The 23,905-nt window shown below is 60.9% G+C and overlaps 5 protein-coding genes and 1 long non-coding RNA gene across 11 annotated transcripts; 4 read left to right on the top strand and 2 right to left on the bottom strand.

The window, feature by feature from the left end:
• Positions 1-2,412: 2,412 nt before the first annotated feature.
• Positions 2,413-4,379, top strand: EXOSC4 (exosome component 4). The gene is made up of 3 exons (XM_019724819.2): positions 2,413-2,643; positions 3,672-3,878; positions 3,978-4,379. Exons 1-3 carry the CDS (start codon positions 2,473-2,475, stop codon positions 4,335-4,337), a joined length of 738 nt encoding a protein of 245 aa, XP_019580378.1. The 5' UTR covers positions 2,413-2,472; the 3' UTR covers positions 4,338-4,379.
• Positions 4,380-4,517: 138 nt separating this feature from the next.
• GPAA1 (glycosylphosphatidylinositol anchor attachment 1) lies at positions 4,518-8,862 on the top strand. 2 transcript variants are annotated; one of them, XM_074316589.1, is made up of 12 exons: positions 4,518-5,681; positions 5,934-6,113; positions 6,198-6,309; positions 6,465-6,612; positions 6,691-6,792; positions 6,876-7,072; positions 7,141-7,313; positions 7,416-7,569; positions 7,725-7,820; positions 7,947-8,137; positions 8,219-8,389; positions 8,507-8,862. In XM_074316589.1, exons 1-12 carry the CDS (start codon positions 5,608-5,610, stop codon positions 8,748-8,750), a joined length of 1,842 nt encoding a protein of 613 aa, XP_074172690.1. In that variant the 5' UTR covers positions 4,518-5,607; the 3' UTR covers positions 8,751-8,862. The 2 variants fall into 2 exon arrangements, with proteins under 2 accessions (XP_074172690.1, XP_019580365.1); XM_019724806.2 differs by having other exon boundaries at positions 4,520-5,681; positions 7,141-7,337.
• A 1,308-nt stretch (positions 8,863-10,170) lies between these two features.
• LOC141567842 (uncharacterized) lies at positions 10,171-12,959 on the bottom strand. 2 transcript variants are annotated; one of them, XR_012490730.1, is made up of 3 exons: positions 11,883-12,959; positions 11,069-11,181; positions 10,171-10,367 (listed from the first exon to the last, which is right to left on the bottom strand). It is a non-coding gene; the product is annotated as an uncharacterized LOC141567842 (long non-coding RNA). The 2 variants fall into 2 exon arrangements; XR_012490729.1 differs by lacking the exon at positions 10,171-10,367 and having other exon boundaries at positions 10,437-11,181; positions 11,883-12,922.
• A 109-nt stretch (positions 12,960-13,068) lies between these two features.
• On the top strand, positions 13,069-15,487 carry CYC1 (cytochrome c1). 2 transcript variants are annotated; one of them, XM_074316636.1, is made up of 7 exons: positions 13,069-13,233; positions 13,830-14,026; positions 14,111-14,237; positions 14,321-14,478; positions 14,561-14,721; positions 14,993-15,093; positions 15,194-15,487. In XM_074316636.1, the coding sequence occupies exons 1-7, from the start codon at positions 13,105-13,107 to the stop codon at positions 15,296-15,298; spliced, it is 978 nt and encodes a 325-aa protein (XP_074172737.1). In that variant the 5' UTR covers positions 13,069-13,104; the 3' UTR covers positions 15,299-15,487. The 2 variants fall into 2 exon arrangements, with proteins under 2 accessions (XP_074172737.1, XP_074172738.1); XM_074316637.1 differs by having other exon boundaries at positions 13,092-13,233; positions 13,537-14,026.
• Positions 15,488-16,480: 993 nt separating this feature from the next.
• SHARPIN (SHANK associated RH domain interactor) lies at positions 16,481-20,150 on the bottom strand. 3 transcript variants are annotated; one of them, XM_019724833.2, is made up of 9 exons: positions 19,911-20,150; positions 19,458-19,632; positions 17,722-17,859; positions 17,510-17,651; positions 17,336-17,426; positions 17,106-17,259; positions 16,908-17,026; positions 16,692-16,820; positions 16,481-16,614 (listed from the first exon to the last, which is right to left on the bottom strand). In XM_019724833.2, exons 1-9 carry the CDS (start codon positions 20,142-20,144, stop codon positions 16,531-16,533), a joined length of 1,266 nt encoding a protein of 421 aa, XP_019580392.1. In that variant the 5' UTR covers positions 20,145-20,150; the 3' UTR covers positions 16,481-16,530. The 3 variants fall into 3 exon arrangements, with proteins under 3 accessions (XP_019580392.1, XP_019580401.1, XP_019580411.1); XM_019724842.2 differs by having other exon boundaries at positions 17,510-17,639; XM_019724852.2 differs by lacking the exon at positions 17,722-17,859.
• A 796-nt stretch (positions 20,151-20,946) lies between these two features.
• On the top strand, positions 20,947-23,864 carry MAF1 (MAF1 homolog, negative regulator of RNA polymerase III). The gene is made up of 8 exons (XM_019724877.2): positions 20,947-21,087; positions 21,915-22,040; positions 22,140-22,268; positions 22,343-22,508; positions 22,645-22,766; positions 22,846-22,965; positions 23,108-23,236; positions 23,344-23,864. The coding sequence occupies exons 2-8, from the start codon at positions 21,958-21,960 to the stop codon at positions 23,363-23,365; spliced, it is 771 nt and encodes a 256-aa protein (XP_019580436.1). The 5' UTR covers positions 20,947-21,087; positions 21,915-21,957; the 3' UTR covers positions 23,366-23,864.
• The last annotated feature ends 41 nt before the right edge of the window (positions 23,865-23,905 follow it).

Raw genomic sequence — 23,905 nt, 5'->3', positions numbered from 1 at the left:
AAGGCCTACCATCCCCCCCACCACCTGCCCATAGATATGGGGCATTGCTCTGGGTGAAGCAGGCGTCCATCCGCCCCCGCCCAGGGTGAGCGGTGGGCTAGGAGGCCTAGCAGCTCCACAGCAAGGCTGAGCAGGCTGGCTTTCTCTGGAGGCTGAGTGTGGTATTGTGGAAAACAATGGATATCTTAGTGGTGAGCAGTTACGAGAAAGCTCTAACAAATTACCACAAACTTGGGAGCCTTAAAACAACAGACCTCTCTTCTCTTTCAATTCTGGAGGCCAGAAGTCCAAGGTGAGTGTTACGCGCTAAAATCAAGATGTCAGCAGGAATGATTCCTTCTGGAGGCTCCAGAGAATTCTTTCCTTCCCTTGTCCTTGCCTTGTGGCTACATCACTCCAATCTCTGTCACTGTGGTCACCTCACCTTCTGTCTTCCGTATCCAAATCTCCCTCTGCTTCTATTTTAAAAGGATATTTGTGTCTGGGTGGTGAACACACAATGGGATTTATAGATGATGTAATACAGAATTGTACACCTGAAATCTATATAATTTTGTTAACAATTGTCACCCCAATAAATTTAAAAAATAAATTAAAAAAAAAAAAAAGGGTATTTGTGATTACATGTGGGGCCCACCTGGAAAACCCAGGACACGCTCCCAGATCCTTAACGTAATCATCTGCCAAGTTCCTTTTACCGTACAAGTAACAATCACAGCTATCAGACATCAGGACCTGGACGTCTCTGGCGGGTATTCTGCGGCCCATTACACTGGCTGTACATGGGGCAAGCCTTCTCCAGCAGCAGAGGACAGTGCCTCACTGGTGGACAGCTCAAGCAGTCTTTGCCCAACAGGGGGCTGAACCCTAAGCCATGCTAACCCAGATGCTGGGGAGCTAGCCTTAAATATAAGAACTGGGGTGGGAGGGGAAGGGGGGTGGGCTGAGAGGTGGCATCAGCAGCTGCACACTGGCAGGAAACTGACTTCACAGCACTGGCCCAGACAAGCCACTAAAGGAATAAACTACTGAACAGCAACAAGCCCAAGGAGGGATTGTCTACTCGTGACCCAGGGCCACTGCATAGATTATCTAGTGTTTCGTTTTCAACAAAAAGTTACGAGACCTGCAGAGAAACAAGTTAGCCTGACAGCTGCACAGAAGAGGTTAGCGATAGTAACCGCCTTTGAAGGGGCGGATTCTGGACTTGAGGACACACAGCTATGCCCCACGAAGGACAGCAGCGGGGGGTACATCCTGGCACAACTACCCCACAGGTTTCACGCAGCCAACAAAATATTAATGGGTTCCACAGGACAATTTAGATGGATTTCATAAGGTATTTTGGGGGTGAAAAACAGAATGTGTATGAAATGACCCCATTTTAAAACACAACCAGAATTCCAAAAGCCACTATTCCTATACCCATACCACTTCCTGTATTTGTGTGTAATTTGTATGTACAGAGAAAAACATGCAAATTACCACTTATTATGTTAAAGTCAATGGGGGAAGGGGGTGTGCAGACAGAAAAACCACGCCAATGTGGAAAAGAACATTAAAACTGCTCTGAGGGGCCGGCCCGGTGGCTCAGGCGGTTGGCGCTCCGTGCTCCTAACTCAGAAGGCTGCCGGTTCAGTTCCCACATGGGCCAGTGGGCTCTCAGCTACAAGGCTGGAGGTTCAACTTCTCCACTCCTGCAAGGGATGGTGGGCTGTGACCCCTGCATCTAACAACCGGGAACTGGACCTGGAGCTGAGCTGAGCTGCGCCCTCCACAAACTAAGACTGAATGGACAACCTGACTTGGAAAAAAGTCCTGGAAATACACACACTGTTCCCCAATCAAGTCCTGTGTTTTGTTTTGTTTTAAAAAAAAACTGCTCTGAAAAGAACTGTGACCATGTGTATGCATAATATAAAGTTATGTCTATTTTTAAATGGACAAATGGAAACACTAAACAGGAAGGAAAAGTGTCCCAACTTGGGAGAACGGGTATTTACGACTGCAGAGGGACTGGAAGCCCGCAAGGACGAAGCCAGGATTGCGTCCAGCCGTCGCTGCTCCCGCCCGCGAACCTCCCAGGAGACTCCAGGCTTCAAAGACAAGCAAAGCCGAGCCGGGCGCGGGGCACAGGCGCGGCGGAAGCGACCAGGGCGCCGTGAGAACAGCCCCGTGACATAGGGACGCGGCCGGGGGATTCTGCCTCCAGTGGGTCTCGAACCCTGGCGGCCGCGGAAAATCTCCCCAAACGGCCCCAGGCCCAGCCTTCTCCTCCTGGGCCAGCACCGACCAAGTCCCCCGAAGCCGGCAACGAGGACACTGACACCACCTGGGACCGTAATTTTGAGTCCGGAAGTGGGGAGCCGGCCCGCCAGAAACGCTAGACTTCCGGGAGACCGGAAGTGAGGATCAGGGCCTCCGGGAACCGTAGTTCGCGCAGAGGCGTAAGCGGGCTGGCGGCGGAGCAACATGGCGGGGCTGGAGCTCCTGTCGGACCAGGGCTACCGGATAGACGGGCGGCGGGCCGGGGAGCTGCGCAAGATCCAGGCGCGCATGGGCGTGTTCGCGCAGGCCGACGGCTCGGCCTACATCGAGCAGGGCAACACCAAGGCGCTAGCGGTGGTCTACGGGCCGCACGAGGCGAGTGGGCGTGCGCGAGCCGGGCGACCTCGGGGCGGGTGAGCGCAGGCTCGGGAGGCCACGGCCGGCGCGTCTCCGTTTACGCAGCACATCTTCGGGGCCGAGGCTCAATCGGACTAAAAGTCGAAGTCCTTACACTGCGGTGCACGGTGGTCCCTGCCCTTTTCACCGGCCACTGTCTCCTGCGCCCTCCACTCCTCTATGCTGTTCCGCAAGGCGCCAGGCACACTCCCCCTCTTTCCTCTCCTCTCTACTCCGACTTCACGGCCTGGATGATACCTCCCCAGACCACCTTATTCAAGTCCCGTCCCCTACAACCACACGCTTCCCTGCTTTTCAGCATCTGTCACCTCAGACACCAATTTAACTTCTCTTTCTCGTTGGTCTCCCCACTGGAACATAAGCTCCAGGAGGAGAGAGACTTTAAAGCCGCCTGTTTTATTGCCGTATCTCCAGCGCTGTAACGGTGCCTGCCAGCACAGGCACTGAAAAAAAACGTTTGCTTAGTGCATGAGTTTAGGAGCCCAGCTTTCCTGGGGGAGACTAGTTAGGAGGGGGGCGGCCAGAGCGGGTGGAAACAAGCAAAGCACGTTTGCGGAGCAGAAAGGCTGCTGCTGGGGGAGATGGGCAATAATTCCAAATGAGATCGGGAGGTTTCTAGGGATGGCTTTGTAGACCAGGGGTAGGATGTAGGGTTTTATCTCACATGTGATGGGGAGCCTTTGGAAGGTGAGCAGGTTATGTGGTTGTGCAGAGGAGACAGAATCAGACTTGATATTTGTAAACATACTGGCTCTGGCTACAAATGGAAAATGGGTTGGGAGGGGATGAGGCAAGGAGGGAAACAGGCCTGTTAAGACAGAGGAGATCCAGAGGTGATGGTGGCTTAGACTCTTCAGTTGCACTGGTTGAGATGTTGGAGGTAGTGGGGAGGGAGGAGGGAGGCTGAAGTTCTAGGCCTGAGCCAGAGGAAGCGCTAATGTGAGCTGGGAGGAATGGGCCTGGCTCATGTGTCTTTTCTCCTCCAGATCCGGGGCTCCCGGGCACGAGCCCTGCCAGACAGGGCCCTGGTGAACTGTCAATACAGTTCTGCAACCTTCAGCACAGGTGAGCGCAAGCGGCGGCCACATGGGGATCGGAAGTCTTGTGAGATGGGCCTGCAACTGCGTCAGACCTTCGAGGCGGCCATCCTGACACAGCTGCATCCTCGCTCCCAGATTGACATCTATGTGCAGGTGAGCAGGCAGCAGCCCTCCCCCCAGGGACAGGAAGGGTGTGAGGGTCGTGGGGGTCGGCAGCCCAGGGCACTGATGCCACTGGGGGGGTCCCTGCAGGTGCTCCAGGCAGATGGTGGGACCTATGCAGCGTGCGTGAACGCAGCCACACTGGCAGTGCTGGACGCTGGGGTGCCTATGCGGGACTTTGTGTGTGCCTGCTCAGCCGGCTTTGTGGATGGCACAGCTCTGGCCGACCTCAGCCACGTGGAGGAAGCCGCTGGTGGCCCCCAGCTGGCCCTGGCCCTGCTGCCTGCCTCAGGCCAGATCGCACTGCTGGAGATGGATGCCAGGCTGCATGAGGACCATCTGGAGCAGGTGCTGGAGGCTGCGGCGCGGGCTGCCCGCGATGTGCATGCGCTGCTGGACCGTGTGGTCCGGCAACATGTGCGTGAGGCCTCTGTCTTGCTGGGGGACTGAGCATCGGCCCCCATGCCCAGAATAAAACCACAGTCCACCGCGCTTCGAACGCCCCACGGCACTTCGTGCTCTCAGAGCCTGGCTCCTGGGGGTGACCAGGGACGCTCCCCGCACATGAACTACATGCCTCTTGCAGCCTCAGGATTCAAAATCTGGAGAAGAAGGGGCGGGGTGGGGGGGAGAGCAGCTTATGCCCAGAATGGTTCAAGGTAGCTGAGCAGTCAGGTGGGGCCTGGCCTAGTGAGCTAGGCCAGTAGTAGACTGGGGCCCAGAGCACAGGGCTGAGGGGGAACTCAGCTAGCTGAGTGCCCACCCTGGAGATGTGGCAGGCCATGTCCCACGTCCTGTGGACTATGGCTTGGACCAAATGGAACTCTTTGGGCCTATGCTGCAATTACCTTGAGCTCCAAAATTCAACAGACACATGTTCTCACCTGGAGTATTCTCTCAGCTCTGACCCGTCTTCAGTGAGACACAGACACCGCCCTCCCCACCACTGCACCGTACTCTTTAGCAGACTCCCCCTTTCCTCCACCTCCTGCTCTCAGACCACCAGCCCCTGTAGTCCACATCCAGAGGCTGCCTCTCCCCACAGTGCCAGTCACCTCCTGACCTGGACAGGAGTGCTCCGCAGCCACTGTGAAACCCGATTTGGCTGGTAGTACCATCTTCGCCGTCCTCCCTTGGTCATCTGACTCCATAAGCTGGGTGCTAGGCTCACGCTGTGATTCCACTCAGGCACCCACTGCCATTTGTGGTGACAGGCATCCATAGGATGCCAACGCCTTGGTCGGCTCACAGAAGCCCTCTTACTTCCGGAACCCACTCCACGGGCACTCAGAACTGTCATTGCCAGTCGGGAGCAGCACCTTCAGAATCCCGGTCATCCAGGCTTTGGTCGCCACCTGCGTTTTCCACCCACCTGCCCTAATTCATCACCCTTCTATGATTCTAAGAGCCTTCGAGTTGGAGCTCTCTCGCTGCCCGCGACTGGCCAGAGCGGAGGCGGACGGTCACCGCTCTCCGCCGGCTCTCTACACTGAGGCGCCGGAACCCCGCCTCTAGTCCGGCTCCCGTCACACCCCCTCTACTCCGGGCATGCGCGGCGGAGCGGGTTGGAGGGGTTGCGCATGCGCGACGACGCTAGGGCCGCCGGGACCGGAAGTGCGGGCGGGCTTGGAGCCCGACGTTGACAGAAGCGGCGAGCGGGACCGCAGGCTGCAGCTGGCGGCCGGAGCGGGGTCCCGGAGTCGCACGGCCCCGCCCCGCCATGGGCCTCCTGTCGGACCCGGTGCGCCGGCGCGCACTCGCCCGCCTCGTGCTGCGCCTCAACGCGCCGCTCTGGTAAGTGCGGGGCCCGTGGAGGCAGGCGAGGGCCCCTCTGGTTGCTGGTGCACGTCCCCTCCCGCCTGTCGGCATCACTCAGGACATCAGGCCCGTGGCCAGCTCTCCCGTCGGGCGTCCCGCATGCCGTGACTCCGGGTTCACGTCCCTCGATACGCCCCGGTCGCCGCCGGGTGTAGAGGTTGAGGCCACGGCCCGGGGTCCCAGAACCCGCCAACGCTCCGGTGGCCCCTCCGTACCCTCTCCCGGCAGCGTGCTGAGCTACGTGGCGGGCATCGCCTGGTTCCTGGCCCTGGCTTTCCCGCCGCTGACCCAGCGCACTTACATGTCGGAGAACGCCATGGGCTCCACCATGGTGGAGGAGCAGTTCGCTGGCGGAGACCGTGCCCGGGGCTTTGCCCGGGACTTCGCTGCCCACCGTAGGAAGTCGGGGTGAGCGGTGGAGCCGTGGGCATGGGGCACGCAGTGGTGGGCAAGGCCAGGGAGCTCTGCTCAGAAGCTCTCTTGTGTCTCTAGGGCTCTGCCAGTGGCCTGGCTGGAGCGAACGATGCGGTCATTGGGGCTGGAGGTCTACACGCAGAGTTTCTCCCGGAAACTGCCCTTTCCCGATGAGACTCACGAGCGCTATGTATTGTGGAGAGGGAGTGTGCCTGGGACTCAGCACCTTGAGGGGGTGGCTTGGGGCCAGGGAAATCCCTGGTGGGCATTATATGCCCAAAGGGGAGGCTTTGGCTGCCTGAGGATGGGGTGGTGCTGAGGCCTCCCCGTCAATACTGCATGCAGGTGGTGGCAGGCACCAACGTGTACGGCATCCTGCGGGCCCCTCGAGCTGCCAGCACTGAGTCTCTGGTGCTCACCGTACCCTGTGGCTCTGACTCTACCAACAGCCAAGCTGTGGGGCTGCTGCTGGCACTTGCTGCCCACTTCCGGGGTGAGGCTTGGGCTACTGCTGGCAAGGGAAGGTTTGGCCACTGCCTCATGCCCTGCTGACCCTGCCTCTGGCCTGCAGGGCAGATTTACTGGGCCAAAGACATCATCTTTCTGGTGACAGAACACGACCTTTTGGGCACTGAGGCTTGGCTGGAAGCCTACCACGACACCAATGTCACTGGTGGGTACTCTTGCCCGGCCTGGCTGCTCTTGGGACCACTGTACACTCAGCCCCCATGGGTAGCTCATTCACCTCCCCTACAGGCATGCAGTCATCGCCTCTGCAGGGCCGGGCTGGGGCCATCCAGGCAGCCATGGCCCTGGAGCTGAGCAGTGACATAGTCACTAGCCTTGACGTGGCTGTGGAGGGGCTCAATGGGCAGCTACCCAACCTTGACCTGCTCAACCTCTTCCAGACCTTCTGCCAGAAAGGGGGGCTGCTGTGCACGCTGCAGGGCAAGGTAGGCGGCCTGCCTGGGGGTGCAGGGCCTGGGTGGGGGTGAGCTGACCCTGTCTCTTACCCTCTAAGCTGCAGCCCCAGGACTGGACATCAGCAGATGGGCCACTGCAGGGTCTGCAGACTCTGCTGCTCATGGTCCTGCAGCAGGCCTCTGGCCGCCCCCACGGCCCCCACGGCCTCTTCCTGCGCTACCGCGTAGAGGCCCTGACCCTGCGTGGCATCAATAGTTTTCGCCAGTACAAGTATGATCTGGTGGCAGTGGGCAAGTACGTGGCTCTGGGCCCCTGTCCTGGGTGTGTGGGGGGTGGGGTCTGGCCGCTGTGACGCCGGCCTGCACCTGGCAGGGCCCTGGAGGGCATGTTCCGCAAACTGAACCACCTGCTGGAGCGCCTGCACCAGTCCTTCTTCTTGTACCTGCTGGCTGCTCTGGCCCGCTTCGTGTCCATCGGCCTCTACATGCCCGCCGTCGGCTTCTTGCTCCTGGTCCTGGGTCTCAAGATATCCTGCGCTCCCACTGTCCACTGTGGCCAGCCTCTGGTCCCCTCCACTCTAAGCTGGGAGAGCCCCCCATCCTTGGGGTTGGGGTGGGGGAGCCCGGGGTCCCCACCGGCAGACCCCATCACACCTCTCGTCAGCGTCCTTGACAAGACCACGCTCTGGAGCTGTGGATGCGGCTGCACGAGGCCGGGGCAGGTCCTGCGGAGGCGGGGGCGGCCTCTGCACCCTGTGCCCCTCTGCCCCCTGCACAGGTGATGGTCCTCACTCCTGCTCGTGGGGTGGGCTTCCAGGGTCCTGAGGTGGTCACTGCCACTCAGTCGCCACTGGGGGTGCTGAGGACCCCCGGGCCCATCTCCAGGTGCCTATGTGCATTGCAGGGTGTGGGGCTGGCCTCGCTGGTGGCGCCCTTGCTGATCTCCCAGGCTATGGGCGTGGCCCTCTACACCCTCCCGGTGCTGGGCCAGCATGTGGCCACCCAGCACTTCCCAGTGGCCGAGGCTGAAGCCGTGGTGCTGACACTGCTGGCCATCTATGCGGCGGGCCTGGCCCTTCCACACAGCACACACCGGTGAGGGGCCAGGCTGGGCGGGCTCTGGCAGGGGCTGCCTTGGACACACACGCAGTTGCCTCACCACCCCTTGTCCTGCAGGGTGGTGAGTGCACAGGCCCCGGACAGGGGCTGGATGGCGCTGAAGCTGGTGGCCCTCATCTATCTGGCACTACAGCTGGCCTGCATCGCCCTCACCAACTTCTCGCTGGGCTTCCTGCTGGCTGCCACCATGGTGCCTGCCGCTGCACTCACTGAGCCCTGTGGTCCCCGGTATGTGCTGGTCACCGCAGAGACCCCGAGACCAGACTCTTCCCTACCACAGACTCCGCCCCCACATGGTACCCCTCTCCCCAACTCAGCCCACCCTGCCTCTGCACCTCCACCCAGGCCACTCTACGCTGCTCTGCTGGTGCTGACGAGCCCAGCAGCCACACTCCTGGGCAGCCTGTTCCTGTGGCGGGAGCTGCAGGAGGCACCACTGTCGCTGATCGAGGGCTGGCAGCTCTTCCTGGGGGCACTGGCCCAGGGTGTGCTGGAGCACCACACATACGGGGCCCTGCTCTTCCCGCTGCTGGCCTTGGGCATCTACCCCTGCTGGCTGCTCTTCTGGAATGTGCTCTTCTGGAAGTGATGTCCCCTCGCCCCCTGTGTGAAGACGAGACTATGGTGGGAACTCCCCAAACCCTGTACTCCCTTTCCTAGGAAATAAACAGGTGTCTTATTCTGGCTGCCCTTGGGCCCCACGCCTACTGTCCGCTCACTGTGCACGTGGGGCCCCTGGGAGAGTGGGCGAGAAGCTGCCTGTGGGGCTTGGTGTTCCTGCACACCTTCCTGGAGAGCATCCCAGCCTGCTGGGGACTGCTGGCAGGAGTGGGGGCCCCAGCTGCGTGTGCACTCCCTCAGCCCTGGAGATCTGTGCCGAGAGAGGGAACGTGGGGCAAGGCTTGGTCTGACCGGGGAGGCACCAGGGATCTGATGACACTGTGTAGTCAGCCCTGGGGCTGCCGCTGCCGGGCTGAGGCTGGAGCTGCCGGGCTGAGGCTGGAGCTGGAACCCCACACAGGAGGCCCGGAGAGTGGGCTGTGGGCTGGGAATGGAGCAGGGAGGGCCACCTGGCCCAGCTTCCTTGGCTAGAGCAGCCCAGGCCAGGTGCCCATGGTGTGTGGGGCCACAGCAGAGCAGGGGAGCCCACCCAGGCCACAGGGACGCAGCCCCCAGAGGAGGGCACTGGTCGGCCAGCACAAAGAAGCCGCTGATTGTACCAGGACCCCTGAAAGGAGCTGGGACACCCAGTGTCCATTCTGGAGGAAAAAGCAGTGCCACATTAGCCCAGGGAGGCCTCCCCTCAGGATGGCAGAGGTACCCACGGGGCAGAGGTGAGTATAGCCTCGTACAGGTCTTGGGGTTAGAAGGGAGGCCGAGCTGCGCGGCCTGGAGCAGCAGCGCAGCACCAGTGTCCTTTCAGAACCCCGTCCCAGGGGAGCCCCAGCGCCCTGACCCTCCCCTGGGCCCGCCTCTGCGTTGGGGCTCGTCTTCCCACGGGAGGCTCCCCTCCACACCTGGGAGTCAGCTGGCACCCCTGCCCCCAGGGCCAGCACCCAGAGGGATTTTCTAGGGGGCCTCTCTCCGGAAGTCACTGCTGGTCCCCTGTTGAGGGGGCGTGTGCCTGTCCAGTATTGTTGGGATGAGGTGGGAAAGGGTGCCGGAGACCCTGCTGTGACTGTCTTTGGCCTGCTCACCCCAAGGTCTGGCTGGAACCTCCAGTCACTTCCGGTGCCTAAGGCTGCAGAGAGATTAGCAGCCCTTGCCCCACACCTCGGTGCCCCCAGGAACACCCCCCAGGCTGGCCTCTCTCGGTCTCACCCCTGGCACGTCTGGCACCACTCATCTGTGGGCCTCCTGTTTTCCAAGACACCCGCACATCCCTCTGTCGTGGTCGCCCATTGTCTCTGTCCCTGTGGGCTGGCACCTAATACAAAATCCCTTCCAGGCACTTTAGCCACTTTGGCCTCAATCAGCCATTTTTAACTGGACTTAGGCAGTTGCTTGAACACAGTCATGAAAATACATTAAATCACGGGACACACAAATGGAGACAAGAGCTGAAAGAGGGAGGTGGCCGGTTAGCTCAGTTGGTTAGAGCAGGGTGCTCTTAACAAGGTTGTTGGTTCGATCCCCGCATGGGCCACTTGAGTTGCGCCCTCCACAACTAGATTGAGACCACTACTTGACTTGGAGCTGATAGGTCCTGGAAAAATACACTTAGAATTAAAAAATAAATAAATAAATTTTTTTAAAAAAGACAAGCTGAGACATATTAAATGTTAAGACTATTAAAAAAAAAGCTGAAAGATGATCTGTTTGTCTGAGCTCTTCCCTATGCAGAACCCTCGGCTCCATGCAGAGTGGGAGGGTACCATGGGGTGACAAAGCTGACGTGTTGGGGACAGAATTTCTGTTCTGATTTTCACTGTCACTAGTTTTTAAAGCAAATGTCAGGTGGTAAAGATGCATGTCAGTGTAAAAGGGATGAGTATAAGGTTCTAAACACTTTACTTTGAGAGTGGCAGCCTGCTCCTTGTCCCCCAATACCTGTTCTTAGCCGTAGAGCCCCAGCTTTCATACGAGTGCAGACCACCCCAAATAAAGACACTCCCAGGCTGGTGCAGCCAGGTGTGACCACGTGACTATGCTATGGCCCACAGGATGTGACAGAAGCTTCAGGGATGAATTCCAAGAAGAGACGTCCTTCACAGCCCGTTTCTCTCCTGTCCACGCTGCCCACGGGAACGTGGAAGTGATGGCTGGGATGTGAAGAGTCTCTGGGATATGCATACAACCCATGTAGAGGGTGGAGGGAGACCACGACGGGGCTTGACCTTCGGAGCCATCACGGCAGCCCTGGTTGCTAAAGGGGTCTTCACTTACAAGGAAGAAACAAACCTCTACCTTGCTTAAGCCGTTGTCATTCAGGGTTCTGTCCCTCTGATCCAGCTCCAACCGGGACAGGAGGGGCTGTCCTGGGCGGTGGCCAGCTGGATGGATCCAGAAGTACGTGTGCACTGTCGAATTGACAATCAAACTTAGTGGTAAGTCCTCACGTGCTGCTTGCCTCCCTTGCCAAAGAAGAGAAATGCCATGGGCGCAGGAACTTTGTCATTTCCTGCCGCTTTCACATCTAGAGCCAGGCACTCACCATAGTATGTATTTGTTGAGTGAAAGAAGGAAAGAATCGGCCCTGTGAGAGCCATTGTGAAGGTTGAGAAGGAAGCTCTGGGGGCAGGCAGACTTGTTGGCTTCCACAGGGGCCTGCAGGTTTGCTTATGGCTTGTGATGTGGGGTGAGACCACCCGTTACCCGCCTTTCGACACCCAGCAGCCTCCCCATGACCGGGTCCTCCGCACAAGCCCTCGTTGGCCTTGAGACACCTCAGGCCACTCTCCTGGGGGTCCCAGGTTTCCTCTATGCTGTCCTCAGACCCTTTGCCAAGTCACCACACTCGACTTGAGGTTTCAGTATCAGGCACTCAAGGGCTACTCCGGGCACCGTCACCTGTGAGCTGCTCCCACGGCTCCCATTGCCTTCATGCCCACACTCAGGTCCTGTTTCCCACCCAGGCTTCTGAGGCCCCATCCACATCACCTCCAGCTCCTGAATGTGCCATGGTCACCTCTAAGTGCCCCTACCTGAACAGCTCCCACCCCACGTGCACCTCCTCCCCTCACCCATTAGTCTACTTTCCGTCTCTAAACATTTGCTTCACCTGGATTCTGCATCAGCGGGCACAGGATGTAGTCTTTGGTGACCACAGCTCTCACTCAGCATCCCATTTTCAAGGTTCCTCCATGTTGTGCGAGTCAGTACTTCCTGTGTATGGCTGAGAACCCTCCCATGGTGTGGACATGCCACACGGTTTGTTTACCCATTCATCAGTTGATGGACATTTGGGTTGTTTCCATTTTTTGGCTATCAACATTCATGCACTCAGCCAGTGAGAAGGGTCACCACCCTGAACTCTGGCTGTCCTCCAAGGGACTTTCATTCAAAGCACCCCTCCCAACTTCCTTTTTCTCTGTAATGTTCCTCTCCTTTGTTTGCTGGACTTGCCTATAGTTTTTGCCATAGCATGTTTATCTCGAATTGCAATTCTCTGCCATTCCCAAATAAACCCTTTCTTTTTTCTGGGAAAAATAACTGGCTGTTTTATTTTTAAGGTCAACATTACCTTTGGTTAATTTCCAAAGTTCTGAAAAAGTTGATTTTGACCATTTTGCTAGTTTTTTCCTTGCTCTTATGGAAGGCGAGAGGAGAGGCAGATTTTCCGAGGCCCTTACTCCTCTATCGTCACTGAGGACTGACAGCAGATTCGTGAGGGGCTTTGGCTGCCATGCTCCTGACTTCTGTGGCTGGCTGGCGGTTTCTGGACATAGGTGCCTAATAAACTCTTGTCGTTTGGACAAGGGGGAGCACAGAGGTCAGCCTGGAGGGCCCACCCAGCCCATGTGTGTGGGCCAGGGTAGGAGTGAAGGGCCACACCCGGAGGCCCCCAGCCTTCCCGCAGTGCCCTCCCTTTCCTGGAGCCGGGGTCCTGCCTGTGGCCGAGGGGGAGTGCGGGAAGACACGGCAACCGCTGCTCCACCGCGCAGGTCTGGACGTGCTGCTGGACGAAAGCGCGCGATGGCCTCGGATATACGGTGGGTTCCTGACCAAGGGCGCCCGGGCAGGGGCGGCGCGTCACTGCCGAGCCCCAGAGACCAGCAGCCGGGATCGGGAACCAGAGCAGGTGGACGTTGTCACGGCAACAGGGAGACGCGACGAGGCCCCGCCCAACCACCGGTTTCCACAACAACGGGGGAAGCGCGGCCACAAGGTGCCTCCGCCCCGCGCTCTCCGGCCCCGCCCCGCCCCCAGGCTCTCGCGAGGTTTAAGCTCTCGTGGCGCCGCAGGGGCCGACGGAAGCGGCGGCCGCGCTGAAGACGGCCAAGATGGCGGCTGCGGCGGCTCCGCTTCGCGGGGCGGTGCTGGGCCCGCGGGGCGCGGGGCTGCCGGGCGCGCGGGCTCGGGGTCTGCTGTGCGGCGCGCGGCCCGGGCAGCTCCCGCTGCGGACGCCTCAGGTGAGCGCTGGCCCGGATCCCGGCCGACGCGTGGCCCCGCAGCCCGTGAAGGTCACGGCGGGGAGGCTCCGGGCGCGGGCCGGGCAGCGGGGGAGCGGCCTCGGCCACCCGGCGCCCCTGCCGGGCCTCGGCCGCCAGCAGACCTAGGTGACTTCTGGGAGCAGGGCCCGGCGCCCACTTCTCCGAGCAGCAGAGGCGCCTCGTGTCGAGCGGGGGGACGGCGGGGCTGGCGCGCTGCAGGGTCGGAGCAGAGGGCTTTCCTCGGGGTGCGCGACCAGGCTCGCTTCCGCTCCGGCCTTTCAGACTGGCCCGCGTCCTGAAGTGACCTCAGCCTGACCTCGGCCAGCTGCTCGTGACCTTGGCCTGCCCCAGCACCCTTGCTCACTTCGGCTGGATTCCCAGCCCGGGATCCAAGAATACGCCTCGCATCCCCTCCTCAGGGCCGAATCACGGTCGAGGGGTCGGCAGCGCGGAGAAGTGGGGCGGGCAGGAGGTGGCCAGTGCCGGGTGGATGAGTGGGAGAGGTAGGCGCTGAGAGTCACATCCCAGGTAGGGCTGGGTGGTGTTCTGGCAGGCGCTGAGCGGGGCTCTTGCAGGCAATGTCCTTGTCGTCGAAGTCTGGCCTGTCCCGGGGCCGGAAAGTGATGCTGTCAGCGCTGGGCATGCTGGCGGCAGGGGGTGCGGGGCTGGCCGTGGCTCTGCATTCTGCGGTGAGTGCCAGTGACCTGGAGCTGCACCCCCCGAGCTATCCGTGGTCCCACCGTGGCCTCCTCTCTTCCCTGGACCACACCAGGTGTGCGGCTGGTTGGCTGGGGAGCTTCTGGGTGGACTGGGTGGGGTGGAATCCTGGGAGCCTCTAACCCTGTGCCTCTTTTAGCATCCGGAGGGGTTTCCAGGTATACAAGCAGGTGTGCTCGTCCTGCCACAGCATGGACTACGTGGCTTACCGCCACCTGGTGGGCGTGTGCTACACAGAGGAGGAAGCTAAGGCCCTGGCAGAGGAGGTGCGGGGCCTGGGGTGCCGGGGACACAGGGGCTGGGGCTCCCACGTGGTGGACAGCAGTTGTGATGGTGCTCTTGGTGGCAGGTGGAGGTTCAAGACGGCCCCAATGAGGATGGGGAGATGTTCATGCGGCCAGGGAAGTTGTCGGACTTCTTCCCCAAACCGTACCCCAACCCTGAGGCTGCCCGAGCAGCCAACAACGGAGCACTGCCCCCTGACCTCAGCTACATCGTGCGAGCTAGGTACCCGGCTGCCCACCAGGTTGGGGGTGGGAGGAAACGGCCAACCAGGCCAGGGACTGAACAGGCATGACTCTGGTCCCAGGCATGGTGGCGAGGATTACGTCTTTTCCCTGCTCACTGGCTACTGTGAGCCGCCCACCGGGGTGTCACTGCGAGAAGGCCTGTACTTCAACTCCTACTTTCCTGGCCAGGCCATTGCCATGGCCCCTCCCATCTACGACGAGGTCTTGGAGTTTGATGATGGTGAGACCTCCCCACGATGGGTCCTCCCCCCCTGCCAGGATGCTTCCCTGGGTCCCTGGGCCCACGGTCCTGCCCCCTCCCTGGCTGGGGCGCTGTGTGCCTGTATGAGGGGGCTCGTGGGCAGGCTTCACAGTGTGTCCAGCTCAGTCCTCTGTCCCTTTTGAAACTCTGGGCAGGAACCTCTCTGCTCCATGGAGGGAATGCTCGGAGGGTGACCTCAGGTTGGGCAGGGGACTCCAAGGGCAGCCCTCACCACTTGTCCTTGGCCTAGGCACCCCAGCTACCATGTCCCAGGTAGCCAAGGACGTGTGTACCTTCCTGCGCTGGGCATCTGAGCCAGAGCACGATCATCGCAAACGCATGGGGCTCAAGGTGAAAGTCGGGCCACGGGCACAGTGGACATGGGAGGGGCTGGGAGCTGGGAGCTGGGCAGGGTCCTTCCCACCACCCCCCTGAGCCTGCCTCACTGCAGATGCTGCTGATGATGGGCTTGTTGCTGCCCCTGATCTACGCCATGAAGCGGCACAAGTGGTCAGTCCTGAAAAGCCGGAAGCTGGCATATCGGCCGCCCAAGTGACCCTGCCCCATGCCTGCTACCGTCCTGCCTGAATGGGCCCCCCAGCCAAGGAGCTGCTTGGGCCACTTCAGGCCTCAGCTGGCCCTTCGGCCAAACCCCTCTTCCTGTAGGACAAGAGGGGAGGGGCAGGAGACCAGGCTCCAGCTCCTTCAGCCTCCATCATGAAAATAAATTAAGTTTCTCAACATACATATCTGAGCTATGGTGTGGTGGGAGTGCAGGTTTGCAGGGCACTCTGGGACTGAGACCCTTGCTGTCAGAGTTCCCAGGGGTGTCCATGCAGTGTGACCTGCTCTGACCAGTGGTTGAGAGTCCATTCGCTACTGGATGTGCTGCAGGAAGCAGAGAGCTCGCTGTTGGAGGAGAGGGTGGCAGCACTCTGGTGTGGGGAGTGCCAGGCACAGTTGAAAAGGGCCAGGCCTGACTGGCCATGGTCCAGGGCCTGCTAGAGTAACCAGCCCAGTGGCAGTGTCGAACCACTTGGCCTTCATTCTGAGGGCAGCATTCCAACAGGGCAGAGGTCTGGACTAAAGTGGGAGCTGGTGTGGGCTGGGTGTGGCTGGGAGATGACAGACTGCGCTCGGCCATGCTCTGGAAGCAGAGATAGGCAGGCAGAGGCCACCTCCTCTGGAGGGGACTGGGGTGGTGGACAAGTGTCTGGGTGGGGTGTCTGTCATGGGATGGTGCCTCCTAGCCATGCACAGGGTAGCTGGGGCTGGGTCCAGGCTAGGGGACGGGTGGCTGTGATCTGTCAGTGGAGGTGTTCTCTTAGCAGAGGGCCTGGCTCAGGGCTCTGAGCTTTTGAGCTTTCCTTGTCCCCAAGAGGGGAATGTACAGGGCGTCTTGGCTAGAGTAACCCCAGGTAGTAGTGGCCAGTTGGGAGGGCAAAAGGAGGGAGCACGCCTGAGGGGCTCTGGGTGGACTAGGGGAGGCTCGACCAGCCAGGGTGGGGAATCAAGGGCCCCAGCACAGTGGTCAGAAGCCAGAGTGGGGTGGGGAGAGATCTTAGCGCCATGCCCCTAGGATCCCTGGACCTGGGGTCCAAGTACACTCTTCTGTTCTGGCTGGGGAGCCCTGCTGCTGAGGGCCAGGCCCCGCTCCCTCTCCCAAGTTTCCTGAGTGGGACTGTCCTGCTCTCCATCCTCCCAGCAGCCCAGTCTGCACAAAGTGGGGGCACTCAACTGGCTCAGAAGTACTTTAATGTCTCTGGCTCTGTCCCCAGTGAGCGACAGTCAGCAGAGGTCCCCTGAGATGTTCAGGAGGGGGTCCAGGGACCTTGGGCCTGGAAGGGAAGGGCCATCCTCTCTCCTTGTGACCTGGGGTGGGGGGAGATGGGTCATTTTGCTGTTCTGTTCCCCGGCCCCCATCCTCTCCCCTCCACTGTCCCTGGTACCTTTGGTGGCTGCTGGGTGGAGGCTGTGGGAAGGGGGTCCCACGCGCAGGGCCTCGGGGTGCTACACATTTCACAGCCAGGTCGGCTTGGGGCATTGAAGAAAGTGCAGGAAGGGCAAGACCAGCCGGGCTGGGGAAGGGGGGAGACGATTGCTGCTCACCCTTTCCTTCCAGTGCCCACAGCTGGCAGGCCCACCTTACCTGGGCCCTTGCCTACCTGAAGGGGGCTGGGGAGGCTGGAGTTGGCTGGTTGGGGGACTCTGGGTAGCCCCAGTGACTGAGGAAACAGGCGGCCTAACTCCCCATCTGTCTTCTGGGGGTGCTGCGGGCTGCGTCCTGGGGTGGAGGGGTGGGGCTCAGAGACATGTCAGGCTGCACCCCCACCTTCCTCACCCCAGCCCAGTCAAGGACTGACCTGGGACTTCTCGAGGGGCTGAGAGCAGGTAGAGGAAAGCAGGGTCCCCGTCCTGCCGGACCCCATAGGAAGCCAGGCTGCACTCAGGCACACACAGGCACCGACCGATGACCCAGCGCTGCACTGCTGGTGGGAAGCCCAACTCCGCGAGTACCTGTGGCCAGAGTGTCAGGGCCAGGCAGTGTCACTGACGTGCCTGCCCCGCAGGGCTCCCCAGACCCTGTGCTCACCTGCTCCTGGAGGGCCGCGATGGTGCAGTGGGGGTGGACCTGCAGCGAGACGTGGGCAGAGGACGCAGCATCTTCAACTGTGACCTGCAGCCTGGATCAGAATGTAGGGCCGGGGCATGGTGGGGAACCTGAGAGGGCTGGAGGGCAGGGTGAAGGAGAAGTCCCAGGTCTCACCTGACGGGGCCAGGAGGAAAGCAGGCCTCCTGGAGCTGGACACTGAGGGCCACGTGATGCTGGGCCAGGATAGCTGCTGCCTGGGCTGCCCCTTTCTCATCGCCACCCTCGATGGCTCGGGCCAGGCGCCCTGCCAGCACTTCTGCTAGGAGAGAGCCATCACAGCCGGGCAAGCCTGCTTCCCCCAACCCCCTCTGGCCACCTGCCTTTACCTTTCTCCATCAAGTCTCCAGGGCTCCAGGAAACATCCACCTTGGGTTGGGAGGCCTTGGGTGTGGGCACTTCAGGGGGACTGGATGGGGAAAGAGGGCACGTTTCCGAGCCCAGGGCTGGAGGCAGGCTGTCACTGCCTAGGAGGGAAGGTGTGGGGTGGGCTGGTGGTCTCCTGAGATCGTCCCCCAGCCAAGTACTTCTCTAGGCCTCTGATGTGACTTCAGGTTTCCAGGCTCCTTACCTCCTCCCTGCTCGTCCCAGCCCGTGCCAGGTCCCAGCCTTGGCCACACTTCTATCTAGGCTGCCCAGAGCCTTGGCCCTTGCACACTGTCAGGGCCCTGCCAACCCCTCAGAGCTGGGGCCGCACTTGGGCTCTGGAGTCCTTCTGGATTCACCTATGCCCCTCCTCCAGAGGCAGGCAACTTCTCTCAGGCTCCCTTGGCCTCACAGCAGAAGGAAAGCAAGCCCTCCCTCTGAAGGAGCCCTGCAGGCAGCATGGGACCTCCACCCACCCTTCTCCTTGCTCTACCACCACCCCAGGAAACCTTGGACTGCTCCCATGCCAAACAAAGCCTCTCAGGCCTTGGGCTAGACGTACTGCTCTCCTTGAGGCCCAGTCCATGCAGTGCTGACACCCTCAGGCCCTCAGTATCTCGAGCTGTCTGTCCCCTGCTGAGGGCACAGCCTCAGGGCTTCTGGACCTACTGCTCTGGCCACATGGCTCCTGCCTCAATTTTCAAATTTCACTCGTCCTTACGGAGTCCTTCGCTGCTGCCTCTCTATTGTAAATTGCAAACCCCTTCCAGCACCTGACAGAATTTTATGGCTTAATTTGTATGTCTGCTTCCCCCCGCAAAACACAAGCTCCAAGAGGGCAGAGATTTGAAGTTATTCATGCTAATCGCCAATGCCTGAAGGAGTGCTGAGTCCGAAGGCTACATCTGCTGAGTGGATGATTGAGTGAGTGAATGAACGAATGGAAAAGGCCTCCTCCCCCTGCACACTGTTGTTGGGCCTCTTACCTCCATTCTGAGGTGCCTCCTGCTCCAGCAGCTCTTCCTGCACACTTGTGGGCTTTCCCTGGTGCACTGTCTGCCTGCCAGACCCTCTTCTCTTTCTGCTTCTCTCCGAGTGACCTTGGTTGATCTTTACTCTCCAGAGCCCCAGCTCCAGCCCAGATCCACCTACTCCTGCTCCCCCCAGACGTGTAACAACTGGACCACCTCTATGCCCTTCCAAATAGGCTCTCTCTCTGGGAGCCCCATGGTATTTCATCCGCCATTTTCTGTCTCAGCCACTAACAAAATCCAGCCAATTCCATCTCCTGAGCATCTCTGGAAACATCCCTTTCTCCAGCACGACCTGCACCACCCAACACGAATGCAGGTCTCAACTAATCTTTTTGTTTTGTTTTTCAACCAACCTTAAATAGCTCAATTCTGAGCCTGTCACTCTCCCACCGAATACCTTCCCGTTGCTCGTCTATCTTCTCACCCAGGTCCTGAGTGCCTGCTTGCTCTTCCCCTCCACACTTGTCTGCTTCTCCAGGCTCCAGCTCTTGGCCTGTTCCTTTTCTCCACTTTCTCTCCTGGGAGCCTTCCCAGAACCCCAGCAGTGGGTAAGGTGGGCCCCGCTTCCCGGACGACTTCCCCCACCCAGGCATGGGGGGCTGTGGCTACTCCTACTCCCAGCACAGTCCCTGGCTAACCGAATGAATCTGCTCCAGTGTACTGACCATTCTGTCCCTCCGCGGTGGCATCTCGGACCAGGGCTGCCCACCGCTGAGCTTCCTGAGGATTGGGGAAGTGCAGGCTGAGGGTTCCAGGCCCTCCTGGTGGAGGCTGCAGCTCGTGTTGGCTGGGGCCTCGGACTGTGTAGGAGACTGACTCCAAGGGCCACTCCAAACTGACCTGAGGAGAGCGAGAGTCCAGGCTCAGTGCTTCCTCCCGCACACACTGCACGATGATCAAAGGCACAGGAGGTAACATTTATTGGCTACTTGCGCTGTACTAAGCTCTTTACTCATTATCTTCTGAAACGCTTACAGTTCCATAAAGATATATATCAGCATCATCCCCATTTTACAGACCAAGAAACGGAAGCAAGGAAAGTTAACTGCTGCAGGGCACTTGGCGGGCAAGCAGAGGGGCCTAGGCTCCGGCTTCGCGCCCCCGCTGCCCCCACTCACCGCCCCGGGCCCCGCGCCTAGCAGCTCCAGTCGGAAGCGCCCAGGCCGCTCGGGGTCCGCGCTCAATTGCAGCCTCCGCAGTTGTGCCTCGGCGTCCGGCCCCGCGGCCAGGAGCCTCACCGCGGCGTGCACGGCCAGCAGCACTGCGGCCGAGCTTGGGTCCGAGGCGGCCTCCGCTCCGCCTGCCGGCGGCGCCATCTCCGGTCCGGCCCTGTCCCGGCCCTCCGAGCCCATTTCCGTGGGCTCGGGCCGCTGAGCGCCTGTGCCCGCCGGAAACAAGGGCCGCGTGCCTGGGGTTCCGGACGCGGCCAGTGCGTCGGAGCGCGAGACGGGGCCGAGTCTGACCCTCCTGCTTTGCCCAAGATGGACTCAGGAGGACCAGGCTGTCTGGAGGCTTGTACGTCGGGGCTAAGTGTCAGGGACAGAAGCGCCGGCCGCGACTGAAAGGCGGGCGCGGGCCCTTTGCCCTAGACGCTTGGGCGGGCGGAGGCTGCAGCCGGTCGGTTCGTGTCTAAATCCAAGCTTGGCGGGAGGTGGACGCCGTTCCCAGGCGCCTTCTAGCCTTCTCCCTCCCGCGGGCTCCGTGCAGTTAGCACATCCCTTCCTGGGAACCCGGAGGCCCCCGGGGGCGGGGCAGGCGAGCGGCCGTAACCAGTGAGGGCCAAGGAAGAAGGCGGGTTCAGACGGCGAGAAGAGTGACGGACAGGCATTGCTGCCAGTAGGAGTGGAAGACAGTACTGAGCGGCGGGCAGCGTCCCCAATCTCTCTCCAAGCTCTCGATCCCGGAGGCTGGAGCCGGCCATTCAGAGGCGTAGGGCCGGGCCTTGAGGGAGCTTGTTGTTGTCCGGCCGGAGGAGGTAGAGGTCGGTCGGTCGCTCGCTGGGGCGATCTGCGGCGGTCGGCGGGCAAGTCGGTCGCGATAGTCGGGCGCCGTGCAAGGGCGAGGCTATGTCGCGGTCGCAGCCCGGATGGGCCGGCAGGGCCAGGAGTAACGGGATGTCGCCGCGGAGCTTCTTCCCCCGGATACAGTGCGGCCCGAGCGGAGGCCGCGGCGCCGCCCTCCGGTCCTGAGGATCCCGCGCTGCCCGGAGCCCGCACCGCTTCCTCACCCGCATCTACACCAACCGACTTGACTCGGCCTGGCCCTGCCAGGCCAGATAGAGCGTAGCGCAAGCAGGTAGGTGTCCCCCCCGTACCCGGCGCTGTCTCGGGGCCTCCAGAACTACAGCCCCCAGCAGGCATCACGCTGGCGCGTATATGCGAGCCTGGGGCGGGGGGGGTGTGGCTCAGTGATTCCTGGGATTTGTAGTTCTCCGCAGCTAGGCTAGGGTTCCGCTAGGCCGTGGCCGGGAGGCGGACGCTGCGGGGCCGACGCTGGAGCGCCCTAGCGGCCCGCGGACAGGCCGTTCAGGGCCGTGGGGCCTCCCTCTGCTCCGGAAGAAACTAAGCCCACTTTTAAAGAAGAACGTCGGAGCCTGTAGGTTTCCTCTCCTCGCTAGAAAGCCGCCCGTAGAGCAGGGAAGAACGCTGCGTCCAGGTGACCGCAGGGCCAGAGCCCCAGGTGTCCTGGTTCCTAATTGGGTGCAGGTTCTTACCCTGGCTGAGTAGCGTTCTTATCCTGGTGGAGTTGGAGTGCCGGAGTCATGTCCCTTCGCAAGCTCACAGTGACCCCTTTGGTGGGTGGGGCTCTTCTGTCGGGATGGGGAGCGTTGAGGGAGGCACTAAACCAGCAGCCCCGCGGTGAGCAGGATCCCCGGTGGGTTCCCCAGCCTGGCCCCACAACTCGCACGAGGTGCAGAGGGTGTGGCTGAGCTGGGGCCTGGACTTGCCACCCGGGTAACAGGATCTCATCACCTCCCCAGCCAGTGCTCAGGGCTTGGGAACAGGCGTGGGAGGGACCCAGCTTGTTTACTGCGGCTCCACTTACCCAGAGGAGGTGTGCAGGTGGAGCCCCAGGGGCCCGATACACACTGACTGGTCTTTTGTCTGGCCTTCTGTCCGCAGGCAGCACTAGCTCCTCAGAACACAGGACCCCCTTCCCAAGGACATGAAGCTGTTGGAGAACTCGAGCTTTGAGGCCATCAATTCACAGCTGACCGTGGAGACTGGAGATGCCCACATCATCGGCAGGTGAGGCTGGGGCTCCAGGGATTGATGCCTCAGGTCACAGCCCTGGCCCTGAGTCGAGCCTGGGAGGGCATGCTCCAAGGTCCCGCTTGCATCCTGTAGGATTGAAAGCTACTCATGTAAGATGGCAGGAGACGACAAGCACATGTTCAAGCAGTTCTGTCAGGAGGGCCAACCACACGTGCTGGAGGCACTGTCCCCACCCCAGACCTCAGGCCTCAGCCCCAGCAGGTGAGCCGAGGCAGGGCCTGTCCCCTGGGGCTGTGGGCTGCAGGGCAGCACTGAGCTGATGCTTCTCTGTGCAGACTGAGCAAGAGCCAAGGTGGTGAGGATGACGGCCCCCTCAGCGACAAGTGCAGCCGGAAGACCCTCTTCTACCTGATCGCCACACTCAACGAGTCCTTTCGCCCCGACTATGACTTCAGCACTGCCCGCAGCCACGAGTTCAGCCGGGAGCCCAGCCTCAGCTGGGTGAGGGTCGGGTGGGGCAAGGGACCTGCAGCCCTACTGTCCCCACTGTCCTCCCCCACTTTTAGTGGCCCCTGGGCTCCACCCAGTCCATGCCTGCTGTCCTGGCCCCTAGTCAGCCCAGCTGTGACCATTCTAGGTGGTGAATGCAGTCAACTGCAGTCTGTTCTCGGCCGTGCGGGAGGACTTCAAGGCCCTGAAGCCACAGCTGTGGAACGCGGTGGACGAGGAGATCTGCCTGGCCGAATGTGACATCTACAGGTGGGCTGGCTTCCCTGCAGGTGGGTCCTGGGTGTGTGTGGCCCTTGGGCCCTCACACTGCCTCCCCGACACTCCCTAGCTACAACCCGGACTTGGACTCGGACCCCTTCGGGGAGGACGGCAGCCTCTGGTCCTTTAACTACTTCTTCTACAACAAGCGGCTGAAGCGCGTTGTCTTCTTCAGCTGCCGCTCCATCAGGTTGGCGCTCTGTCCACGTCCCTTCCCCCAGCTCCCTGTTTGGCCCACCTCACTCCTGACTCTCCTCCCTGGACATCCTCCCTGGGGTCAGCAGCAGGCCAAGGGTAGGTGGTCCTAAGACCGATCCCACCACCTCCCCCAGTGGATCCACATACACACCCTCAGAGGCGGGCAACGAGTTGGACATGGAGCTGGGGGAGGAGGAGGAAGAAGAGCGAGGAGGTGGAGGCAGTAAGGGCAGCCCAGAGGAGCCCAGCGCCATGGAGGACAGGTGTGTGATGGGTGGGGTGGCCTGGCTCCCTGGAGCCTGGGGTGAGCAGGGCAGGGTGGGGCTCCTCTGCCAGGTCTCAAGGCTGGCCGTGTGCCGTCCTCTGCCAGGGTTCCGGTGATTTGTATGTGAGGAGGAGCAGAGACCCCAGCTTCATCCAGCTTCAACCAGTGCCTGGACCTGCCTTCTTGGGGGGCCCCAGGGCCTTCCCAGCTGCTGGCCAGACCCTGGTGCTGCCACAGCTCCAGCGCTGCCCACCTAACCCTTTGGTCCCAGCCCCTGGATAGCCACTCACTCCCACAGGCTCTGCTGCCCACATGGGTTGGACTGGACCGACAGCACAGGGCCTGGTGGGGAGAGCCACTGTCCTGCCCAAAGAAGCTGACACAGGCAGTGACAGCTGGACCCCAGAGTTTATTTTTGTATTTTGTACCGGGTCAGGCCTAGGCCTGTGCACTCCGGCCCAAAGGGCCAGAGACTCGGCAAGCAGGCCCCAGTGGTCATCCACCCTGGGCTTGGGCCGGCTCCTGGTGCCCACCTGTACCCCTCCCACCTCGCCCATTGGGCAGCGTGCACTGAGTGTCACTTTGCTGCAGCTCGTTTGTTTCCAATAAAAGTTTCTGTGACTTACCGTGGACCTGGCCTCTGTGCGGCTTGGGGGCGGGGCCTGTG

Source organism: Rhinolophus sinicus, linkage group LG12 (assembly GCF_036562045.2).
Source record: "Rhinolophus sinicus isolate RSC01 linkage group LG12, ASM3656204v1, whole genome shotgun sequence".
NCBI lineage: Eukaryota > Metazoa > Chordata > Mammalia > Chiroptera > Rhinolophidae > Rhinolophus > Rhinolophus sinicus.
Note: the sequence above shows the minus strand (reverse complement) of the source record. Positions and strands in the feature narration are given on the sequence as shown.